The sequence below is a fragment of the Leucopleurus acutus genome, assembly GCF_964270905.1.
Source record: "Leucopleurus acutus genome assembly, chromosome: 10".
Lineage (NCBI taxonomy): Eukaryota > Metazoa > Chordata > Mammalia > Artiodactyla > Delphinidae > Leucopleurus > Leucopleurus acutus.
The window spans coordinates 25,945,146-25,965,379 of record NC_139153.1 but is presented as its reverse complement, the minus strand read 5'-3'; the positions used below and the strand labels follow the sequence as shown (position 1 = coordinate 25,965,379).

Below are 20,234 nucleotides of genomic sequence, written 5' to 3'. Positions count from 1 at the left end.
ACTTGCTGGCATACTATAGTTATACCAGGAATTGTCAAACTTTAACAGGCACGACTCTCCTGCGGATCTGTTAAAGTGCAGATTCTGACTCTGTAGGTCTAGGAGGAGGCCTGAGATTTTGCACTCCTAGTAAGTTCCCACGCGATGCGGATCACGCTGGTCCTTGGATCACACGGTGAGTTACAAGCGTGCGGAAGAGTACATTAACTGAGAGGCTCTGGGGCAGGACACTCCTGGGTTATTGCCAAGGGAATCCATCTGACCTTAAGCCAGCTACTTAACTGCTGTGGATCTCAGCTTCCATCTGTAAAATGAGGATAACAGCCCCAGACTGTGGCTTTGTGGTGAGGAGTCACTGAAATAATGCCTGCCCGGCGCTCAGCACGGTGCCTGACACACAGTCAGGGCTTCATGAACGTCATTTATATTACACTTGGAACATTCCTTGGCAGTATTTCTCAAAGGGTGATCTGTGAGTTACCTGCATCAGAATTCCCTGCATTAAAAATACAGGTTCTTGGATCCACCAGAGACTTAATGAAGCAGGACTTCTAGAGATGGAGCCCAGTAAGCAGCACTTTTAATAAGCACTACAGAGGAATCTGGTACAGGACGTCTAGGGACTGCAAGTCCAAGAATGGAGAAGTGACGGCCTCAGGCACATGAGGATAGATGAGCAGGAGAGACAAAGGTCAAATAGCACTGAGTCAGCTTCACCTGCCTAGGGGCCAACGACCCGCCCACATCTGCTAATCATTAGGCTACAGAAAGGATGAGACAGAGTCAGGGACAGACAGACACTTACCGTGACTATAAAACTCGAACCTCCAGGCCAGTGCCAGAGGATGGAGCACATTTTCCACAGTAACCACCGCATTTCCCTACGACCCGGGTACCATCCTGCAAAAAGATGCATCATCTTAGTTCACCTGCTTGGCTCATAGGTTTCCAGGGCTTGCACTGGCTTTTAGGGAAATCATTCCTGTACACACAGTAGGTAGCACTTCTGAATAGAAGTGGGGCCCAACATCCTCACCATGGTCTAAAGTAGGGGCTGATGAATGATGGCCTGTGGGCCCCTGTTTTTGTATGGCCCACATCTTTGCAGATTACGTCCTCTTGGAGAATGAGAAAACACTAGGGCAGAAAAACTGAAGTGGAATTTACCTGTACTTCTTCTACACAGACCATTCATGGAGACTAATTCTTTAGTCCCTTCACACTCAGCATGGTCTTCTCAAATAAACAACTGAAAAGTCTCAGTAAAATCTACCTACTGATCGAGAACCAAAGGAAACCACTCAAAAGAACTGCTTTGCTTTTTTTAAAAAATAAATTTATTTTTATTTACTTATTTTTGGCTGTGTTGGGTCTTTGTTGCTGTGCGTGGGCTTTCTCTAGTTGCGGCGAGCTGGTACTCTTCGTTGCGGTGCGCGGGCTTCTCACTGCGGTGGCTTCTCTTGTTGCAGAGCACGGGCTCTAGGCCCATGGGTTTAAGTATTTGTGGCACGTGGGCTCAGTAGTTGTGGCACACGGGCTTACTTGCTCAGCGGCGTGTGGGATCTTCCCAGACCAAGGCTCGAACCCACGTCCCCTGGGCAGGTGGATTCTTAACCACTGTGCCACCAGGGAAGTTCTTTGCTTTTTAACTGATTATTGATGTAGCTCCCAATGTTAAGAACAGCATTTATATTTTATAGTTAAGAAGCAAACCGAGAATACTGCTTCTTGATATGTGGAAATGATATAAAATTCAAATTTCAGGGTCCATAAAATTTTATTGGAACACAGCCACGTTCATTCATTTCCCTCATGTCTGTGGTTGCTTTCAAGTTACTACAGCAGGGGTGAGTGGTCAGGATGGCCTTTGCAGCCTCACGCTGCCACCCTGCACACACGTCACAGTGACACAGTGTAACGTGATAGCGTTTTGAGTGCCGTGAGTGTTGCTATATCATAATATTTCCTTTCGTTTCTTTTATTACCAGTATATGTCAAAACAAGAAACGAAGACAAAAGTAGACTTTACTATTGCACTTTATTATTTTAAGATTTTTTTTTTGATGTGGACCATTTTTTAAAGTCTTTATTGAATTTGTTACAACATTGCTTCCATTTTTTGGTTTAGTTTTTTTGGCCATGAGGCACGTGGGTTCTTACCTCCCCGACCAGGGATTGAACCCACACCGCCTGCGTTGGAAGCTGAAATCTTAACCACTGGACTGCCAGGGAAGTCCTGACCATTGCACTTTTAAGGTACAGTAGCATGTGGATTATTCTGTTGTCACATTTAGATGGCAAAGCATTGTGTTCATCATGCAATGGCACTGCAGCTGTGCTAAAAGAATACAATATACCAACATCACCACATGCAGCATGTGTCACAATATTCCCAACTCACAGGAGAGCGACGGTCAAGAATTTAGAAAACTTAGAACAGAATATCTCACCATAGCGTAATTCTTCACAAAAATAAAAAATCAAAATCAGTAAGAATAAAAGATGAAAATGTGTAAGTTTCCAAATGGCTCATTTGTTAGCAAAACAAATAAATGTTTACTTTGAGTTAATGATATCTTCTTTAATTGTAATTGCTGAAGAAATGTTTCCAGAGAAAATCAACTTGTTTAAGACTGTTATCCCTTTGGTAAGACCAGCTGCTCAACAATTTAATGACATTTGGGAGCCGCATCAATAATCAATTAAAAAACAAAGCGAATAATTGGAGTGGTTTCCTTTGGCTTTTGGTGAGTAGATAGATTTTACTGATACTCTTCAGTTGTTTATTTGAGGAGACCATGCTGAGTTGGAAGTGATCAAAGAATTAGTCTCCATGAATGAATGGTCTGTGTGGAAGTATTTCAAAGAGGTTGAGAAAACACTAGCGCAGGAAAACTGAAGTGTAATCTGCTAAGATGCGTTCACAACTAATCATGGTAAGAAATATGTGTGGAGCGGGAAAAGCTTTAGTTGGACCGATTTACAAAGCTTGTGAAAATGTAAGATGTTTAAAGCCTGTGATTATTCATTGTGGAAAATACGTGGACCTACCTGGTGTTACAGAACCGGTGGTGTTAATAATGAACTTCTTTTTCTATCATAAACTTAACCTGCATGAGTTTTGGAAATTTGGGGTCAGGACCAGAAGCTGAATACCCTGACTTATCCTAACACACAGCAGATTGATGACTCAGCAGTGGTAAAGTTTTACTGTGATTTTGAGCTCAGGGCTGGGATTAAAAATTTTCTGAACAAGAGGAACTGTCCTCAATCACTGTCACTGAACACTTAATGGCTTTGGACACTATCTTTTGCTACTGACTTGATAATGTTTCTTAATGAATGGGAGCTAAAATTACAAGGCAAAAACTGCACTTAGAGGCAAAAGTTATACTGTGGTAAAGTCACTCCAATAACTAACATTGTTTGAATCATAAAGCACGTTAAGGCAGGTTGCACACTTCCCACTCTGTCAAATGTTAAAACAAGAAGCTTTAGCGCTATTCCACGTACATTTACAGTGGATATGTTTTCTGAGCATGAAATACAGTTCCAGCAGCATCTTTTGGACTTGGATGTAAGCGCAAAGGAAATTTTCATATTTCAAAATCCATCTAATGAGGTAATTGAGGGGCTTCCATCTCACCGTCAATTACAAGTGATTCATCTGTAATGTAATGACACGCTGAAAGGCAGATATCAAGTGAAACATCTAATAGAATTCTACCAACGCCTGCCAAGGCATGAATACGGTCAATTAAAATGATATGGTTGTGGACAATACTAGTATTTGGCAATACCTATCCCTGCAAAATGACATTTATAAAGATGAAGTACAGAAGATCTCATTTCAGATCCGCATTAACAAATAAACATTTAGAATCAATTTTGACAGCAGAGAACACTAATTAAGCAAAATGTTGTCCTCTCTCAATATTTCATACTTTTCCTTGGTAGATCTGGATAACAAAAATTTATGCTCAATTATTATTACACTTTGAATTGAATCACTAAAATTTTTATGTCAATTTGTTCTTGCTCTTGTCATATAAATACATATATAATATCAATATGTATGCCAGCATATTGGCTGGCAAAGTCTAAAATATTTACTAGCTGGTCCTTTAGAGAAAAAGTTTGCTGAACCCTGGTCTCCAGCCTTGTACGGGCTGACCCTGCCTGCCTGTCTGGATTTGTCTTGTCCCATCTTTTCTCTCTACTCCCGCTCCTCCGCATTTCTTTGGGTTGTTCTTCTAACACGCCTCTTATAACACAGGGCCTTTGCACATGCTACTCCTCTCACTGGAACGCTCTTCCCTCGCCCTCTCTGTGTGCACTGGACCACCCAACTTTTGCCCAGTATATTCTTCAGAACCCAGCCCAGAGGCCACTTCCCCTGAGAAACCTTTCTGACGCAGTTACCTGCTGCACAGCACCCTATAACATGGGGGTAGTTCTCTCTTTATGTCTGTCTTCCCCCTAGAATGTAAGCCCCATGACGGCAAGGCTGGTGCCTCGTTAAAATCCGAGTGTTTCCAGAAGCTAGCTGTGTGTGGCTCATGACGGTTCTAATACACATCTGGTGAATGAGTGAAAGAAGAAGGCTGAACAGGTACACTGTTCTTGGTGAACTGCAATTCAGATGGCCCTGCTAATCAGTCCCCTCAATGCTTCCCCGTGCTATGAAAAGCTCCTTGCTTCATTGCGGCACCATACCCCAGTCTGAAAATTACCATGTCATGTGAGCCACCCCCTACCCCTGACTGCTGAACAAGGTCTGGCATCTAAGGTGTTTTACATTTTCCTCTACTGGGACTAACAGTGGTGTGAACCATACTTGTGCATGCATTTCAGGGTATCTTTGGGCCGTATTTGATTCATATGGTCAAACTGTGAAAGTCTCTTGAAAACAATGGATACTCTCACTTAAAAAAAAAAGAAAAAGGAAAAAGAAGAAACTTTCCCAGTTTGCAGAAAAAAAAACAAACAGAAAAAATAGTTCTACTCTTTTAAAAAATTGCATGTTTTTGATTATGAGTGAGGTTAAGTTGGGAGATCGATTTCCATCACCCTACTTGGTCTTGGTTTTAGGGACCCCTGTTAGTTTTGGAGCTAGTCTGATATTACCAACTAGATTTGATGCCAGAACAACTGGTTTTCTAGCCAGGAACTTTTTCCCTAAGCTGAAGTGTACATCTGGTGGCCCTAAGGATGCTGACATAGTAGGAATGTCTTTTGTCTCATCAAAGCTTATTTTTTACCCAAACTCTTCCTGCTCTGGCAGCAGAGATCAGATTGCCTCAGGCTTGTATCATGTCTTTAATAACCTCTTTAGGGCTTCCCTGGTGGCGCAGTGGTTGAGAGTCCGCCTGTCGATGCAGGGGACACAGGTTCGTGCCCTGGTCCAGGAAGATCCCACATGCCGCGGAGAGGCTGGGCCCGTGAGCCATGGCCGCTGAGCCTGCGCGTCCGGAGTCTGTGCTCCGCAACGGGGGAGGCCACAACGGTGAGAGGCCCGCGTACCGCAAAAAAACAACAAAAAAACCCCTCTTTAAACCTCCGTTTCCTGGTGCATCTGTAAAATGGGGATAATATGAGTCTCCCCTTATAGGTTTGCTGCAAATGAAGGGAAGCATACAAAGTGCTCAGCATAGCAGTTGGCCTAATGTAGTACTCTGTAAGTATTAGCGATCATTGTCATAAAGGTGTTTTTTATGTGTGGATTACCATCATAGCCTGTCCATGGAGGTGAGGAGCAGCCTGAGTAAGGACAAAATCGCTGATACTAGCTCTGCAATGTTCATGTTATTGCATTAACTAGGACTCAATTTGATTTAGGTAAAGCCTGAACTAAAACTTACTTCTATTACAGAATAAAAAAAATATACTGAGAAAATGAATAGCAAATACATGATTGTCATGGAAACAGTGCCTATTTCAGAGAAAAACGGTATGTTTTCCAGCACTTTTGAAGCACCCGCTCCCATACAATGAAACACTAATTGGAAAGCATTTTTATTTCTTCATTAAAGCAAGCCCTCTAGAAATCTCTTTTCTATAAATATTTTGTTAGTAGAGTTTGAGCTATTACATATAATTAAAATGAATGACCTCTGTTCCATTAAGAACAGTTTATAGGGCTTCCCCGGTGGCACAGTGGCTAAGAATCTGCCTGCCAATGCAGGGGACACGGGTTCGAGCCCTGGCCCGGGAAGGTCCCACATGCCGCGTAGCAACTAAGCCCATGCACCACAACTACTGAGACCGCGTGCCACAGCTACTGAGCCCGCGTGCCACAGCTACTGAAGCCCGCGTGCCTAAAGTCCGTGCTCCACAACAAGAGAAGCCACCGCAATGAGAAGCCCGCGCACCGCAACGAAGAGTAGCCCCTGCTCGCCGCAACTAGAGAAAAGCCCGCGCGCAGCAACAAAGACCCAACACGGCCAAAAATAAATAAATAAATTTACTAAAAAAAAAAGGAATAGTTTATAGTTCATACTTTTCACTCCTTTCTCTGCTTTTTGCAGTCAATGTGACCAAGGTAGGTTGACTCATGTAATTTAGCAAAGCCAACACATCTGTGATTGAAATGTGCTTATCTGCATTTCTTTGGAGGATGCTGGGGATGAAACTGCCCATAAAACACAGTATTTTTTTTTCCCCGACTATAGTCCGAATCACACTTATATATATGAATATATGTATAAACATCTAATCTTCTATCGGTTTGTACAGAATAAAATGTACACATCTATAAAAGGTAGTTTCACTCTACTTGTCTGTAATATGATTTTCATACTTGGTGGATAATTGGGTTTTCACAAATGAATTGTGGGTTAGGAGGCAGCTTATGGTAGACAAACGAGGACTGATACTATGCTTGCTATGTGCGTGCACACACACAGGTATTTATCACGTGACCTTAACTCCACCGGTTGCAAATGAACTAAAAGATTAAAAGACAGGAACTGAGTCCATCTCCCCCACGGTCATGCAACTTTCATTAATTTTTAATTTCAAAGCAATTCTTCCATTTACAGCTCTTCCCCTAGAATAAGGAATGACCGTTGGGCCCCAAGGCCAGGTACCTCAGAAACACAGGTCCCCAGCCCTCTGTGGACCCTGCCCATCCCCCAGTACCCGAAGCAGCACAGAGCCCTGAGGGTACCTCTCCCATCCTGCCTAAATGAACCTCCCTTCACTGTGCCTGGCTCCGAAGGCCATTCCGGAACCTCCTCCTGGACGGAAGGCCAGACAACAGCTGTGAGAAGGGGCATCTTTCTGGGGGTGGGGGGATCGTCCGGATGGGGCCTGAGGACCCTTTCACATCCTGAGCACGTTCATGAGTTGAGGATGCACAGAATATCACTGGCAAAGGAGCTCAGAACGCCAACCTGTTCTCTCCAATCTCACAACCGGGCCAAGTCCCCCTTTCTGTCTGGCTGCCCCTCACACACAAGCAGAGTAGAAACTTGGCATCCCTAAGTCGAGCCGGTACAGCTGAAGCATCTGTCTAGAGGTCCATCCCTGGGTCCAGGGGGCGTCCCACATGCCTTACTCCCAGGTGAGGCAGGGCCCACATGGACAAAATCCACGTGGTGCAGTGGGGGCCAGCCAGGTCCAGGCTCAGCCTCTGCTCAGGCTGCAGTCCCTTGTCCTTCCATTGCTAGCAAGCCTGCTTCCTTCATCACCTTGACCAATCCTGCAACCTTAAGGCAAGCCTCAGGCCTATGAAAATGTTGTAACATTAACAGCTAATACTTACTGTGCCCCTGCTGCCTGCCCAGTGACATGTAAACAGCTTTATCTCCCTATTTCATTTATGCTCCGCAAGAACCCAACTGGGTAAGGACCACCAGGGTCCCCATTTTATGCGTGAAGAAACGGAGACCCCTGAGAAGTTAAATAACTTGCCCAAGGTGGCAAGGCTAGTACCAGCACATCCAGCGATCTGACTTAAGGGTCTGGGGCTTAACCTCCATACTCTGCAGCCTCTGTAGGCTTTGATTTCAGTACCCTTCCAAGAATCTGATGAGAAAGCTGGAGGAACGGGATTGAATGCATATACACTGCCCAATACATAGGGGCTATTTCAATAGCAAAAATCATTATTCTTATACACACGCAGGCAGTCAAGAATGAACCTTGACACTGGGTCTTGTTTTTACCAGATTTGTTCCTGCTGGTGAGACCACGTTCCTGCCCTGCACGTGGTTCTGGTAATTCAGTTCTACCCTGAATGACTAGAGTCTTCCTTTAGTTTCGCCTGGGGAAAACATTTTATCGCCAAGCAGGTTTGGAAAATGGAGGGTTTCGTTGTGTTTTTCTCTCTGTCGCTCCCAGCAGAAAAGTGAAGGGAAGTGAGAGTGATGATGTGACGGGTGAATCAAATCAGGGCTATTTGGAGAAGGGCTTAGGACTGGCCAGGATCTGCGTGCCGTAGGGGACACCAGCCTCGGTCCCTCAGAAGCAAGACGGTGCTCAGTCATGGTGGGAGCAGGACATTACACAGTTTTCCAGAGTGTGTTCCATGGACCACTGGTAATTCAGGGAAATTAAAAGGTATAACTTTGAAAAGAAGGCTCTGCGGTTGGTTTAACTTAGGTCAGTGATTCCTAAAATGTGATCCCAGACCAGGGCATCGGCATCACCTGGGAAACTGTTGAAAGTGTACATTTCAGGCCCCTCCCCAGGCTGGCTGTGTTTTAGCAAGTCCTGGCCCAAGTTTGAGAACGAATGATTTAGGGAAATGCTGGTTTGAACAAAACCACACAGGTTTCCCTCCTGTACACTTTAGTCCACCCTAAAATACACACATGCTTACTGCGACTCTTCAAGAAGGAAAAAAAAAATACAATTTTTCCAGGTGTCTTTGCCTGCGGGAGCCTATTTTCATGGAGTATCCCTAGGGGATGCTGCTCTGTGGACCGCGTAGCAGGTCAGGCGCACAAAGCATCATTTCTCGGGCTGCTAGGAGCTAGAGATTGCTCAGTGCTGGCTCCTGGGGATTCATAAGGAGTGTTCGACAGACCCTTGAGATTAATTTTGAGCTCAGGCTCTCTGAGCTGTCATGGAACACCAAGATTTAAAAAAAAAAAGTGCTGACAGGCAATTATGAAACCAATTCCCTTCAACACAGGCGTAATCCCCCAAAAGCTGGGGAAACAGCCAGCCCGTCTTGGCAGGGCAGTAATCTTTGTCTCCACAAGGTGGCGCTCCCGGCTATAATTATATTGTTAGGTTCTGGATGAAAACTGCAGGAATGACACTAACAAACAGAATTGAAACTTAGATTACAGTTTACACAGATGGCTTTCTATATAATCATGCTTTAAGTCTGACCACGTTTCGGTCAATTAATTTTTTTGTTTGTTTCTCTCAGTCACTGAAACATAATATATAGTAGGAGCAGGGAAGAACTTAATTTCAGGAGTGTAAAGCACACATCCTAAAGCACGTGTGTCGTCTCTCAGCTCTCTTTATTCCTTTCAGTACAAGAAAAAAATTTTGATGATTAATTTATAAGCAATCGATATGGTCATTTAGTTAATCAGATTTGAAGGAGCTGATTGGCTTAGACAGAGAAAAGAGGGAGTGAGAGAGATTTTTCTGTTTGTTTTTTTTCCCCCAAAGACACAAATTTAACACTGGAAGCTAAAAGAAGGGATCAGGAACCTCTGAGATTTCCCCCGGACGTCATAATTGATGTTCCTTCCCTTCCTTGGTGGAAACAGCTTGACTGAGCCGTTTCCTTATGTTCCGATTTTGATAGGGTTTAGAAAATAAAAATACCAGACACCCAGTCAGATGTGAATTTCAGATAAACAACACATACTGTTTTTTTAGAATAAGTATGTCCCATGCAATGTTTCAGACATGATCAAAGTAAAAAAAAAAAAGCTTGCTTGTTTATGTGAAATTCAGATTTAACGGGGCATCCTATATTTTGTCTGGCAACCTCACCTTGGAGTAACACCACACTTTCCAGTCCTCTTCTTTTTCCTCCCTTACTCACTTTCCTGAGACTGGGAGGCAGAGCTCACAGCTGAGGCAGGACTGGGACCACAGGCCACACCCCGTAAGTTTTACATTTGCCTGCGGGTCAGGCTCCTTCCCCACATCATGGCAACTTCTAGGCTGCAAAGGGCAGTGCTTTCTGCCCCCGCTTATGCATTAGAGTCACCTGGGGAATTTCAAATTCCCCAGAGATTCCCCTTCAGTGACTCTGGGTAGGGCCCGGGCACATGCATTTTCCACCTTCCCAAGTGATTCTTTACACCCACGCTGAGAAACAGTACGCAGATCAGAGCGTTGCAAGCTGTACTGAGCTCAGGAGCCATCTGGGGCCTTGTTCAGCTACAGGTCCTGCTCAGAAGCTCTGGGGCCCCAGAAACTGCGGTGTCAACAAGCTCCCAGGCAATGTGGGTGCTCTGGGGGGATCGATCCCACCTTGAGCAGCAAGACTTTAGAGCCTGAAAAGCTGACTTGGAGAGCCTGTGTTTCTCTTAATTCTCCAGAAACCCTCCTCATGAACTACCCCTTCTTCCAGCCCTGTTTGTATTTCAATTCTTCTGAAACAGACTGACATCACTGTCCCTAAGCTCACGTAGGTGAATTGCATGTTGGCTAATTAATTGCAAGGTGTCTGAGCCACACACTCCCTTAAAGGCTGCTGGCTACTTTCAGCTTCCTAGTTAGGCATCCTCCTAATTGCTCCAATGGTTCACAGGTTCACATCTCCAGGAAGAATTCACCAGAAGGGAAGCAAGACTCTCTGCTCCACGCACCTGTACACGCTTCAACCTTCGATTTATGTCCTAAATTTTCTTGCTGACACGTTGTAAAATGGTTTGAGGAAGTGGGAAAGCACACCCGTTACTTTTAGCACCGCCGCCTCACAGGGAGGGAGGAAGGAAGAGAAAACAAAACCCAGCCCCCAACCCATTAGTAACCTTACCGGCGACTTCTTAATGTCAGAGACGGCATAATTCCCTTGGGAGATCCATCTGGCAGATTCAGTTAGAGACAGGCCGGTTCCGTAAAGGTTGATGCTAAAACGACCCTGGAATAAATGGCCAACGAGAAAGATTTTTAGTCCACGTGACTTCCCAAGCAAAGGCCACACAATAAAAGGGAACTTGGAGAAAGATTAATTAATTATGATAGCTACTAATAATTGAGGGTTCTTTTGGGCGGGGGGAGAGTGGAGTTGTGAACCAGTCACTTTACATGCATCATCTCATCCATCCTCGCAAGAGCTCTCAGAAGGGGATTTTCTTTACAGAGGGGGACAGCGAGGCCCGGCGCAGGTGATTAACTTCTCCGGGAGACACTGAGAACCCAACTCACATTTTCCTGACTTCAAAGTCCTCGCTCTCAGCTACAGCTATTCTGCGTCCCTCACTCAGCAATCCTGATGTTGCTTACAATTATCAGATTCCTTCAGGAACAAAATGCCACAGTGTAATTTTTCTAACAAGATCTCGCTGCCAAAGCTTCCTTGGGTTTCAGCTCCCCGCGGCGCTGAGCACGCCGAGTCCTAAGCACAGCGGGGCGGGACTTCAAAGCAGAGGCGCGTTCTCTGGAGTTGCCAGCAGAGGGCGCGCGCGGCCTGCTCTGGACCGCAGGGGACCCGCCACCGCCACCAGGCCCAGGGAACCTAGACCTCTCAGCCCCGCTCTGGGATTCCTTTCCAAACGTGGCCTCGGGTGTTTGCCTTTTTATTTCCAAGGAGACGCTGCAGCAGAGAATCTCTCTTGCTTTCTCCATTTGTCTCTGTGTCTTTCTCTCGCAAAAATGACTCCACAAAGGCATCTAAAATAGATTCTTGAGGTTTCCTACTCCACCATGAAGAGTTTCGGAGTTAAAAATGTTCTTTCTCTGCAGACGTGGGTGAAGGCTTCCTCTCTGAGCCTTACCATCCAGTTCTTCGTCAAAACGGTCTTTAATAAATCAAGGAGAGCATCAAGGTGGAGACTCACATCCAATCAGAGCTAAGCGTAAATTCAGCTTTTTCACCTGAACATATTATTACCCTGTAAGAACCTCAGTTTGTCCATCTGTAAAATGGAAGGTAATACGACTGCCTCCTTCAGAGTAGTGTAGTGAGGGACTAAATGAAATTAGCCGTGGAGTGAACGCCTGGTACCTAGTAGAAACTCAAAAATATGGATACCAGTCCTGCATTTTCTAATTGTTTTGTAAGGGTTAGTTTTCTCTCTCTAATATAACAGTGAGCTTACTGAGGGGAGGGACTTGCTATTGCTTTATTTATATCAGTTATGGTTTGTAACATGTGACTAGGTACTTGATATTTACAGTCTTAACTAAATATTACATCCTAGCTCTTCCACGAAGACTTCCGGGATTAGGTGCAACTTGGAGGTTTCCTCTCCATGTCGGTTCCATAAATACTTGCTAAACAGAGTTTATGAACTCTTTAGGAGCCTGAAATTCCACATCTGTACCCTGGGGACAAACAGGATTCCTATTCACAGAGGTGATGGGAGGATTTAGTTTGGTCTAAGTCAGTGGATCTTATCAGAGGGCAACGTTGCTCCCAGGAGAAATCTGGCAGTCTCTGGAGACATTTTTGGTTGTTACGTCACAGCTAGTGTGTGTGTGTGTGTGTGTGTGTGTGCGCCACTAGCAGCTAGTGCAGACAGGCCCAGAGATACTGTTAAATATCCTACAATGCATAGCATGATCTCACACAACAGAGAATTATCCAGCCCAAAACATCAATCGTGCTGTGGTCTGAGGGATGAAATTATCCTAGAATCCTGACTCTTCTACCTTTAGTGTGACCTCAGGCTTACCTCTCCTGAGCCCATCTGTAAAATGGGTTAATAAGACATAATCTGTGAATAAGAGTAGAAGGTATAACATACCTAGCTTATTACCTGGCAGAGAGCAGGTGAAATTTTAAAAATATGTTTTGGAACTTGTTTTATGACAGTAGTACACAGATGTTAGTGGTTGTTATGCTGAGTGGCTTCAGTACGCAGGTATCCATGACCGTGGCTACACCGGAGGCTCAGCCTCCTTGCCCAGCCTCCTCAGACACGGGCTTCTACATGCTGTGTTAGCCCACCCGGCCATGTTCTTATCTTGCTATCATTCCTGCCCTGAGGAGGGCGTCCACACCAATCACAAATGCCCAGACCTCGTTGCTGCCAAGGATGCCCTTATCTCTCCTTCCCTATCCTGTTTCCCACAAAGACTGCCTGTTCTGCCTGCATCGCAGAAGGCAGGCTTGATCTGCTTTGACGTCCAAGTCCTTAGAAGGTCCAGGCTTCTGGCCTGAGGATGCCCCTGGCTGATCTGGGTGTCCAGTGTCTGAGCACGTAGCCAAGCAGACTACTTGCTAGCTAGATCTGCCCTTTCAGAGTGAGCGATAAGCAAGAGTTTTTGTCCTGATTCTCTTCCTGGCCTTTTCAGGTTCAGGGATTTGCATTTTCAGCCAGCGTCCTAGTTGATAATTAGCACTCTAAAAGTTGAGTGTCACCAGAGGAGTCAAGACCTACCGTCCTTTCTAGCTCCAGTCTGGGATATCTCTACCCCTAAAGGCCTTATCTTCAGGGTCTAAAGGGCATGAGAGCTTTAGCTACTATCTCTGTTGCTGATTTAAAAGAGTAAAGGTAATTCAGACATGCATACACTAGATGATCCAGAAAAGTTAGCCAAAGATGTATAATACCTCTGACAAACAGAGGTTCTGTTCTCTGTTGGACAAGGGTGAATGCTGCAAAAGTCTTGTCTGGACACAGGATCAGCCAGGCATGTCTACCATCATGGGTTGGAACTCAGACACACTTGGGATCAAATCCGGCCTCTACTGAGCACTAGTGCGGGTTTGGGTAAGTTACCCGATGTCTCTACACCTCAGTTTCTTCATCGGTCAAAAGGGGGCAATCTCATAGGCTGCTGTGGATGATTAAATGCTACGCTGATTTACCAAGGCTGAGCACAGTGTCTCAAGTGTAGTAAACACTCAATGAACGCTATGAACACCAGCATCAGTAATGACAATGCTGCATCCACTGTGATCAGGACAACAAAATACGTTCTGGGTGCATCTTGAGTTGACAGCTCCTGGGGACCTCCCCAAAGCAACAGCAATGGATGCGGAGGAAGAAGCAGCAGATTGTCAAACAGAGCATCCCTCTGCTTTCATTTCTCTGCAGTCATAGACCAAAGGACAAGCAGGGCTCTAAAATAGCTTGCACAGTCATGCTTTCTGCAGACTTTTCCCTGGAAAAGTGATACGAAAAACTCCCATCTTTCATCAATATAGCTGGTACTCAGTACACGTCTGAGGAAGTGAATTCTAGAAGTATCCGACATGGTTTGAAGAATGGGCTGGAAAAAATACAACTTAACCTCTCACTGGCTTTGGTTTTCTCACTTAGCAACTGCTTTAGTGTCAGGATTTAGCAAATCAATCGGTTCATTTGTCTCTGAGTTATTAAAATAACTGAATGCAAATTACCTCGCATTTACTTAAGTTTCCCCAAAGATGCACATATCGAAACAAGAAAATCCTGAGGCATTTGAAAAAGGCAGGACTGACCAATCTATAAGCTGTTAAATGCAACCCATACGAATGGGGTGTTTGAAGTCTCCAGTGCTCTAAAGAAACCGCACTTCAAAAGTTTTCAATTCCTGGGTAATGGAGAAAAGGCCCCTTTTAACATTCTGTCCTTTGTTTATTTTCTTTCTCCCCTGAGTGCTTCCTTTTCACTTCTCTAAAATGTTTAGCAATACTTTCTAAAGCTCAGGGCTGAGAAAACACGTTGTTAAAAGAACATTCAGATGTGTTTGCCTTTGGATGGTCTCTGTGGCCATGTGTAAAGGCACCCTGGGGAGACAGTGCCTGGGATTCTGAACATCACCCAGTCCCAGTTCCTAGAATCCGTGAAGGCCCACAGCGACGCGGGAAACTCTCGTCACAGAGTCTGACAACAGCTTTGTAAAGACCTCGTGTAAATCAACGGAGAGACTGGGGCCACGTTCTCCTGTCCAGAACCACCTAATTCATTATGTCTGTCCTACCTTCTCCTTGCAGAAGCTTCTGGCAAAGACTGATGCCTGCTTTGCAAAATGAGCCCAGGAGGATTATCACAGCCTGTTCTGAAAGGCAAGTCAAAACCTGCCACACCTCTAAAGGGGCAAAAACGTGTGCAACTCTAGAACAGGTAAGACTGCCGTGCAGCTGCTCTGGGGGAAAGCGAGTTCAGGAGACAACTCTGCACGTCATGGTCTAAACATGGCGCATTTACACATCTGAAACGGGAGTGACAGTTTTTCTGTCTCATGCAATATTCAGAATCTTTAATGGCTGACAGTCGGGGTGTTGGAACCCACTTGCACTGGCTTTTGAGAGACAACTGTGTGCATCTCTCCCCAAACCCTCCATTTCGTGACACGATATTGATGACTTGTAACCAGTCAGGCAGAAAATTTACACCACAGAAATGGGCAAATGCTGCAAAGCATTGCTTCCCCCCTGCCCCCGCCTCTTCCCTTGGAGACCCAGTTATTAAACATTTACCCACATGTCACTGCATAATATTCATTGTTTTAACATCGTCCTGTGTTTAACCAAACCCTTGCCATGTGATATCTAATTGGTTTCTAAACGTTTACCATGATCACAGATGCGTTTTGCTGAATGCAGAAGTTTGGCCCCTGGCTGGGATCATTTCCTTAGGAAACACCCTGAGTAGCGGAGTGACTGGGTTGGGGGCTGTGACCATCTGTGAGGCCCTTGATACAGGTGGCCAAAGTGCCTTCCAGAGCCGCTGTTCTAATTACATCTGCAGAACCAGATGCAGTCACGGGGGTGGGGGGATGTGAATCCCTGGGTGGGGGCTGGAGAGCTCCCGACTCGTACCTGAGGGCACTTGGCGGCGCTGTAGCAGTCCCCGGCAGTGGCAAAAGGGACGGGATGTCCTTCGCGTGTCCTGGCAAACTGTAAGTCAGTGGCTGTGGGGTTTTGGAGAAAGGGTTACAGGGAGCAGAGAGGTGAGAGTATGAGAAAGAGAAAGGGAAGGGCCAGGATATTAACAAGGAGACAGAAGGGAAGAAGAGTTAGAGAAATCATAAGAGGAAATGGGAGAGGAAAAAAGAAAACAAACCAAAGTATGATTAGTGAGCAAACGGATCCAGATGTACACTTGCTTTCCCCTCACTATATCTGTGGGTCTGAGAGCTTCCTTCTCTGGGTTTTACCAGAACTTTCTGTCTCTTCACAGTATGGAAGCCAAAAGGGGGGCTTAAGATGACTTTGGAATTGATTCCTATATAAATAAATATGTGAATCACCTCGCTTAAATGTAGTGTAATTGGATGACTGTGAATCTCCTGTAGAAGCAGCCGCTGAGGCTGCAGGACTGCAGGACAGGGCGGGGAATAAGCCAGCAAGGCATTTCCAGCTACTTAGCAGTTATTCCCCGAGGCTCATCTGTCCTCCCGTGGCCCAGGCACTATTACCACCAGAATGGGGAGCAATTAGAACTCACATCTTGAAAGTATTAACGGCAGTTTCTTAAGTGTGGGGCTAACTTTTTTAAAAAGTTTTTTTTAAAAAGCCAATAAAAACAGTGCTCGCGTTTTTAACCCTCTGGTGGCTCCCGAGAACAGCTCTGAGAATGGGGAAGGCGTATCAGGAGGTGGCAGACTGAGAATCCTACAAAATCTGGTGGGAACTAGAGACCAGAGGCAGCTTTTTAAACCTTTCTGCTTTGTCTTTCAGGAACAGCAAGAGAAGGCCTTAATCTTTCTGCAGGTTCGTGGGAGGGAAAGCTGAGTCCCCCAGCTTCCAAGGGCAGAAGCCCTGCCCACCTGAGCACGCAGAAGCCCTGGGTAAGTGGGAAACTGCAGATTCTGCCCTTAGCCCTCATCAGTCTGGCTGAAGGCAATTAAAAATATCTTGGTACAAATCAGATTTAATCTACCTGCAGAGGAAAGCAAGGCAAGGTTATGGGAACATGTTAATGAAGAAAAATTAATTATTCATTATTTGTTTCTCCACTACTCGAGGGAACGTGTTTGGATATTTGAGCTGTCTTTAACCACTCCTGTGATTAACATCCTTAACAAAAATGCAGTGTTGGCTGGAGTATGACATCAGTCCACGCTCGGGCTAATTTAAAAAATGGTAATTCTGTCCTCCGTTTTTCTTCTGTAAATCGACAATCAGAGAAAATTAGTTTTACGCCCATGTGCATGTTTGTGTGTGTGTGCGCGTATGTACACTGCTGGTGGAAGCCCAGGGTGGGGTGAATGTTGCTACATGAATGTCATAGCTTTGGAGTTTGCATCTGCTACCTTAAAACTTCTTCTCCCTTCGAAAGCTCTGCTACCAGGACTTCCCTGGTGGTCCAGTGGTAAAGAATCTGCCGTCCAATGCAGGGAACGCAGGTTCGACCCCTGGTCAGGGAACTAAGATCCCCTATGCCGCGGGGCAATTAAGCCCGCACACCCCAACTACTGAGCTCACACGCCTCAACTAGAGCCCACGTGCTGCAAACTACAGAGCCCACATGCCCTGGAGCCTGTACGCCACAACTAGAGAAGAGAAAAACTGCACGCCACAACTAGAAAGAAGCCCGTGCGCCACAACGAAGAACATATGTGCCGCTACTAAGACCAGACGCAGCCAAAAAATAAAATAAAATAAAAATAAAAAAATAGTAAATAAATCTTAAAGAACAATTTGGCTACCGTGCTTGCTTTGCCCACCTGGCTCACTTCCATTTGGCCTTAAGGTCTCAATTTCAATGTCATATTTTGGGGGACGCTGCCCTGACTCCCCCACTGCGATGGTGCCCTTTCATGTGCCTCCGTCTCCTCCATTCATTCATTTGTCGCAAATCTGATGCAGCACCGCCCCTGTGCTCAGCACTTCCCAGGCACCGCAGGGACAGCAGTGATCCAAGGGTGCAAAATCCCCCCCTCTGGCAGCTCAGACTGGGATTGTCATCACTGGACCCTAAGCTCCTCTTCACATCCTCCAGGCCTCGGCCCAGCCCCTGTACAGGATGTTTTTGTTGTGTGAATGCAGAGACCCATGGACACATCCCCCAGGACGTCCCATGGAACTTACTGATGATCTGCATGGTGGTCAGGTCTATTCTGATCTTCTGGAAGCTGGAAAACCCAGCCGCCGTGTAGTCTTTCCGACACTGACAGTCATCACGTCGGCTCCCGTTGTAGGGACATTCGGTTGGGTTGTGCAACCTACATTACAGAGAGAACATCCCAGTAAGGATGGGGAGGTCCTTCCAGGGATCTCCAGGCATCCGGGATCTTCTGAGCCTGAGCTCTCCTACCTGTGCCCGTAAACCTCAGAAAAATTCTCAGAGTCACCGTGGACCAGTGTCATGTACTCCTTGGGGCGGTCAGAGTGCATCCCTGCACAGAAGACCTGAAAGACAGACCAGAAATAACCTGCAAGGGGTGGCTCAGAAACGGGACCATGAGGGCCAGGGCCGCTGGCTCTGAAACCAGGCTAGAAATAACGACTGAGCTCCGACGCGTACCTTCAGGAGCTTTCCCGTGACGATCAGGAAATATTCCCCATCTTCACCGGCACCTTTCAGCCTTTTTACTTCCTTGCAGCTCTGGGGCAACTCGCCTGGAAAACACAGACCGCGAAAACGGGCTGTGATTCTCCAGGATGTGCAGTGGCCGCCGACGGAAGGAGTTACGTTATGCATGCTCATGTCTGTCTGCAAGGGGGCCAATTTCTTAACAATAAATTCTATATTTCTGAAAAAGGCAGGCAAGCACAACAACAATGAAACCTGTTCTTCAAGCTCCAGAAGGACGGCTTCAGTGGGCCAACTTACAGTTATAGATATTGTGGCAGGTTTTTCTATCTTCCGGCTTCAACTCATTCGGGCATAAGTGGCTGGGCTGGTCCTCGTTGGTGAGACACTGCACAGATCTCTGCATCACTCCGACGCCACAGGACACGGAACACTATAAGGCAGAGCAGGGTCAGAGCTGTGGCTGCGGAACCTGGAGATATGGGCTTCTCGTGGTGTGGAACTCAGAGCCTGGAGGCTTGCACAGGAACCCCGTGTTGCTGGAAACAAATATCTGACACATGTAGGGCACTTCCTATGGGCCAGTCTCTGTGCTAAGATTTTTTTTTTAATAAATTTATTTATTTTACTTATTTATTTTTGGCTGTGTTGGGTCTCTGTTGCTGTGCAGGGGCTTTCCCTAGTTGTGGCGAGCGGGGACTACTCTTCGTTGCGGTGCACGGACTTCTCATTGCGGTGGCTTCTCTTGTTGCGGAGCACGGGCTCTAGGCGCACGGACTTCAGTGGGCTCAGTAGTTGCGGCTCACGGGCTCGGTAGTTGTGGCTCACAGGCTCTAGAACGCAGGCTCAGTAGCTGTGGCTCACGGGCTTAGTTGCTCCGCAGCATGTGGGATCCCCCTGGACCAGGGCTCGAACCCGCGTCCCCTGCACTGGCAGGCATATTCCTAACCATGGCGCCACCAGGGAAGCCCTGTGCTAAGTCTTATATATACATGTCTATAGGTATGTACATCCATACCTACATATGTGGTCATACATGTGAAATATATATATATATAATACAATTTCCTCATCTAAGCCTCACAATAACCCTATGAGATAGTACTAGCATTTTTCTATTTTTACAGAGGGGAGATTGAGGCTCAAATGTTAGGAAATTTGTTCACGGTCATGGTGGAGCCAGAATTTAAACCTTAACCCCTTTCAACCGGTCCCACACTTCTGCCCGATCATCACTTTGCATCAGTGAAAGCCTCACAGTCAGGAGCCAGGGGGCTGGGGCAGTTTTCAAGGGCATTCCCAGTATCAGATATTCTTACTCGTTGTAACCCCAATGCAACCAGGAATTCCCGATGCAGAAGCACGAGTGCTTACAGAATTCTTAGCCACAGAACCCACAACGAACAACTCTGTAACCCTTTTTCAGTGACAGACAAGAGTGCTGGGTGCTGTTTAATTTTAAACTGTGGTAAAACATATGGCACTTAAAAAGTTGCCATTATAGCCCACGTGCTTTTTAATGCATGAACGCATTGCAGCTTCACAAACACCCCATTCTGCAGGGGAGGGAACAGACACGAACGCTTGGCCCCTTATCGCAGGTCGTTCAGTTGGGAACAGCAGAACCAGGAATCAGACAGAGGCTGTCTGGCCTCCCCGCCCCCGTCCCCCTCTAACCAG

The 20,234-nt window shown here is 46.0% G+C and overlaps 1 protein-coding gene across 2 annotated transcripts in view; it reads right to left on the bottom strand.

Annotated features, from left to right (window-relative positions):
* Positions 1-803: 803 nt before the first annotated feature.
* The window catches only part of ADAMTS9 (ADAM metallopeptidase with thrombospondin type 1 motif 9), a gene marked incomplete at its 5' end in the record, with an annotated part of 165,082 nt that continues 145,651 nt past the window's right edge, over positions 804-20,234 (bottom strand). For both annotated transcript variants that reach the window (XM_082848658.1, XM_082848659.1), the window contains 7 exons: positions 804-900; positions 10,958-11,062; positions 15,896-15,987; positions 18,110-18,243; positions 18,336-18,430; positions 18,546-18,640; positions 18,855-18,987. In XM_082848658.1, coding sequence (XP_082704784.1) covers positions 811-900; positions 10,958-11,062; positions 15,896-15,987; positions 18,110-18,243; positions 18,336-18,430; positions 18,546-18,640; positions 18,855-18,987 — 744 coding nt within the window. In that variant the 3' untranslated portion in view covers positions 804-810. The remainder of the gene's footprint in view (positions 901-10,957; positions 11,063-15,895; positions 15,988-18,109; positions 18,244-18,335; positions 18,431-18,545; positions 18,641-18,854; positions 18,988-20,234) is intronic.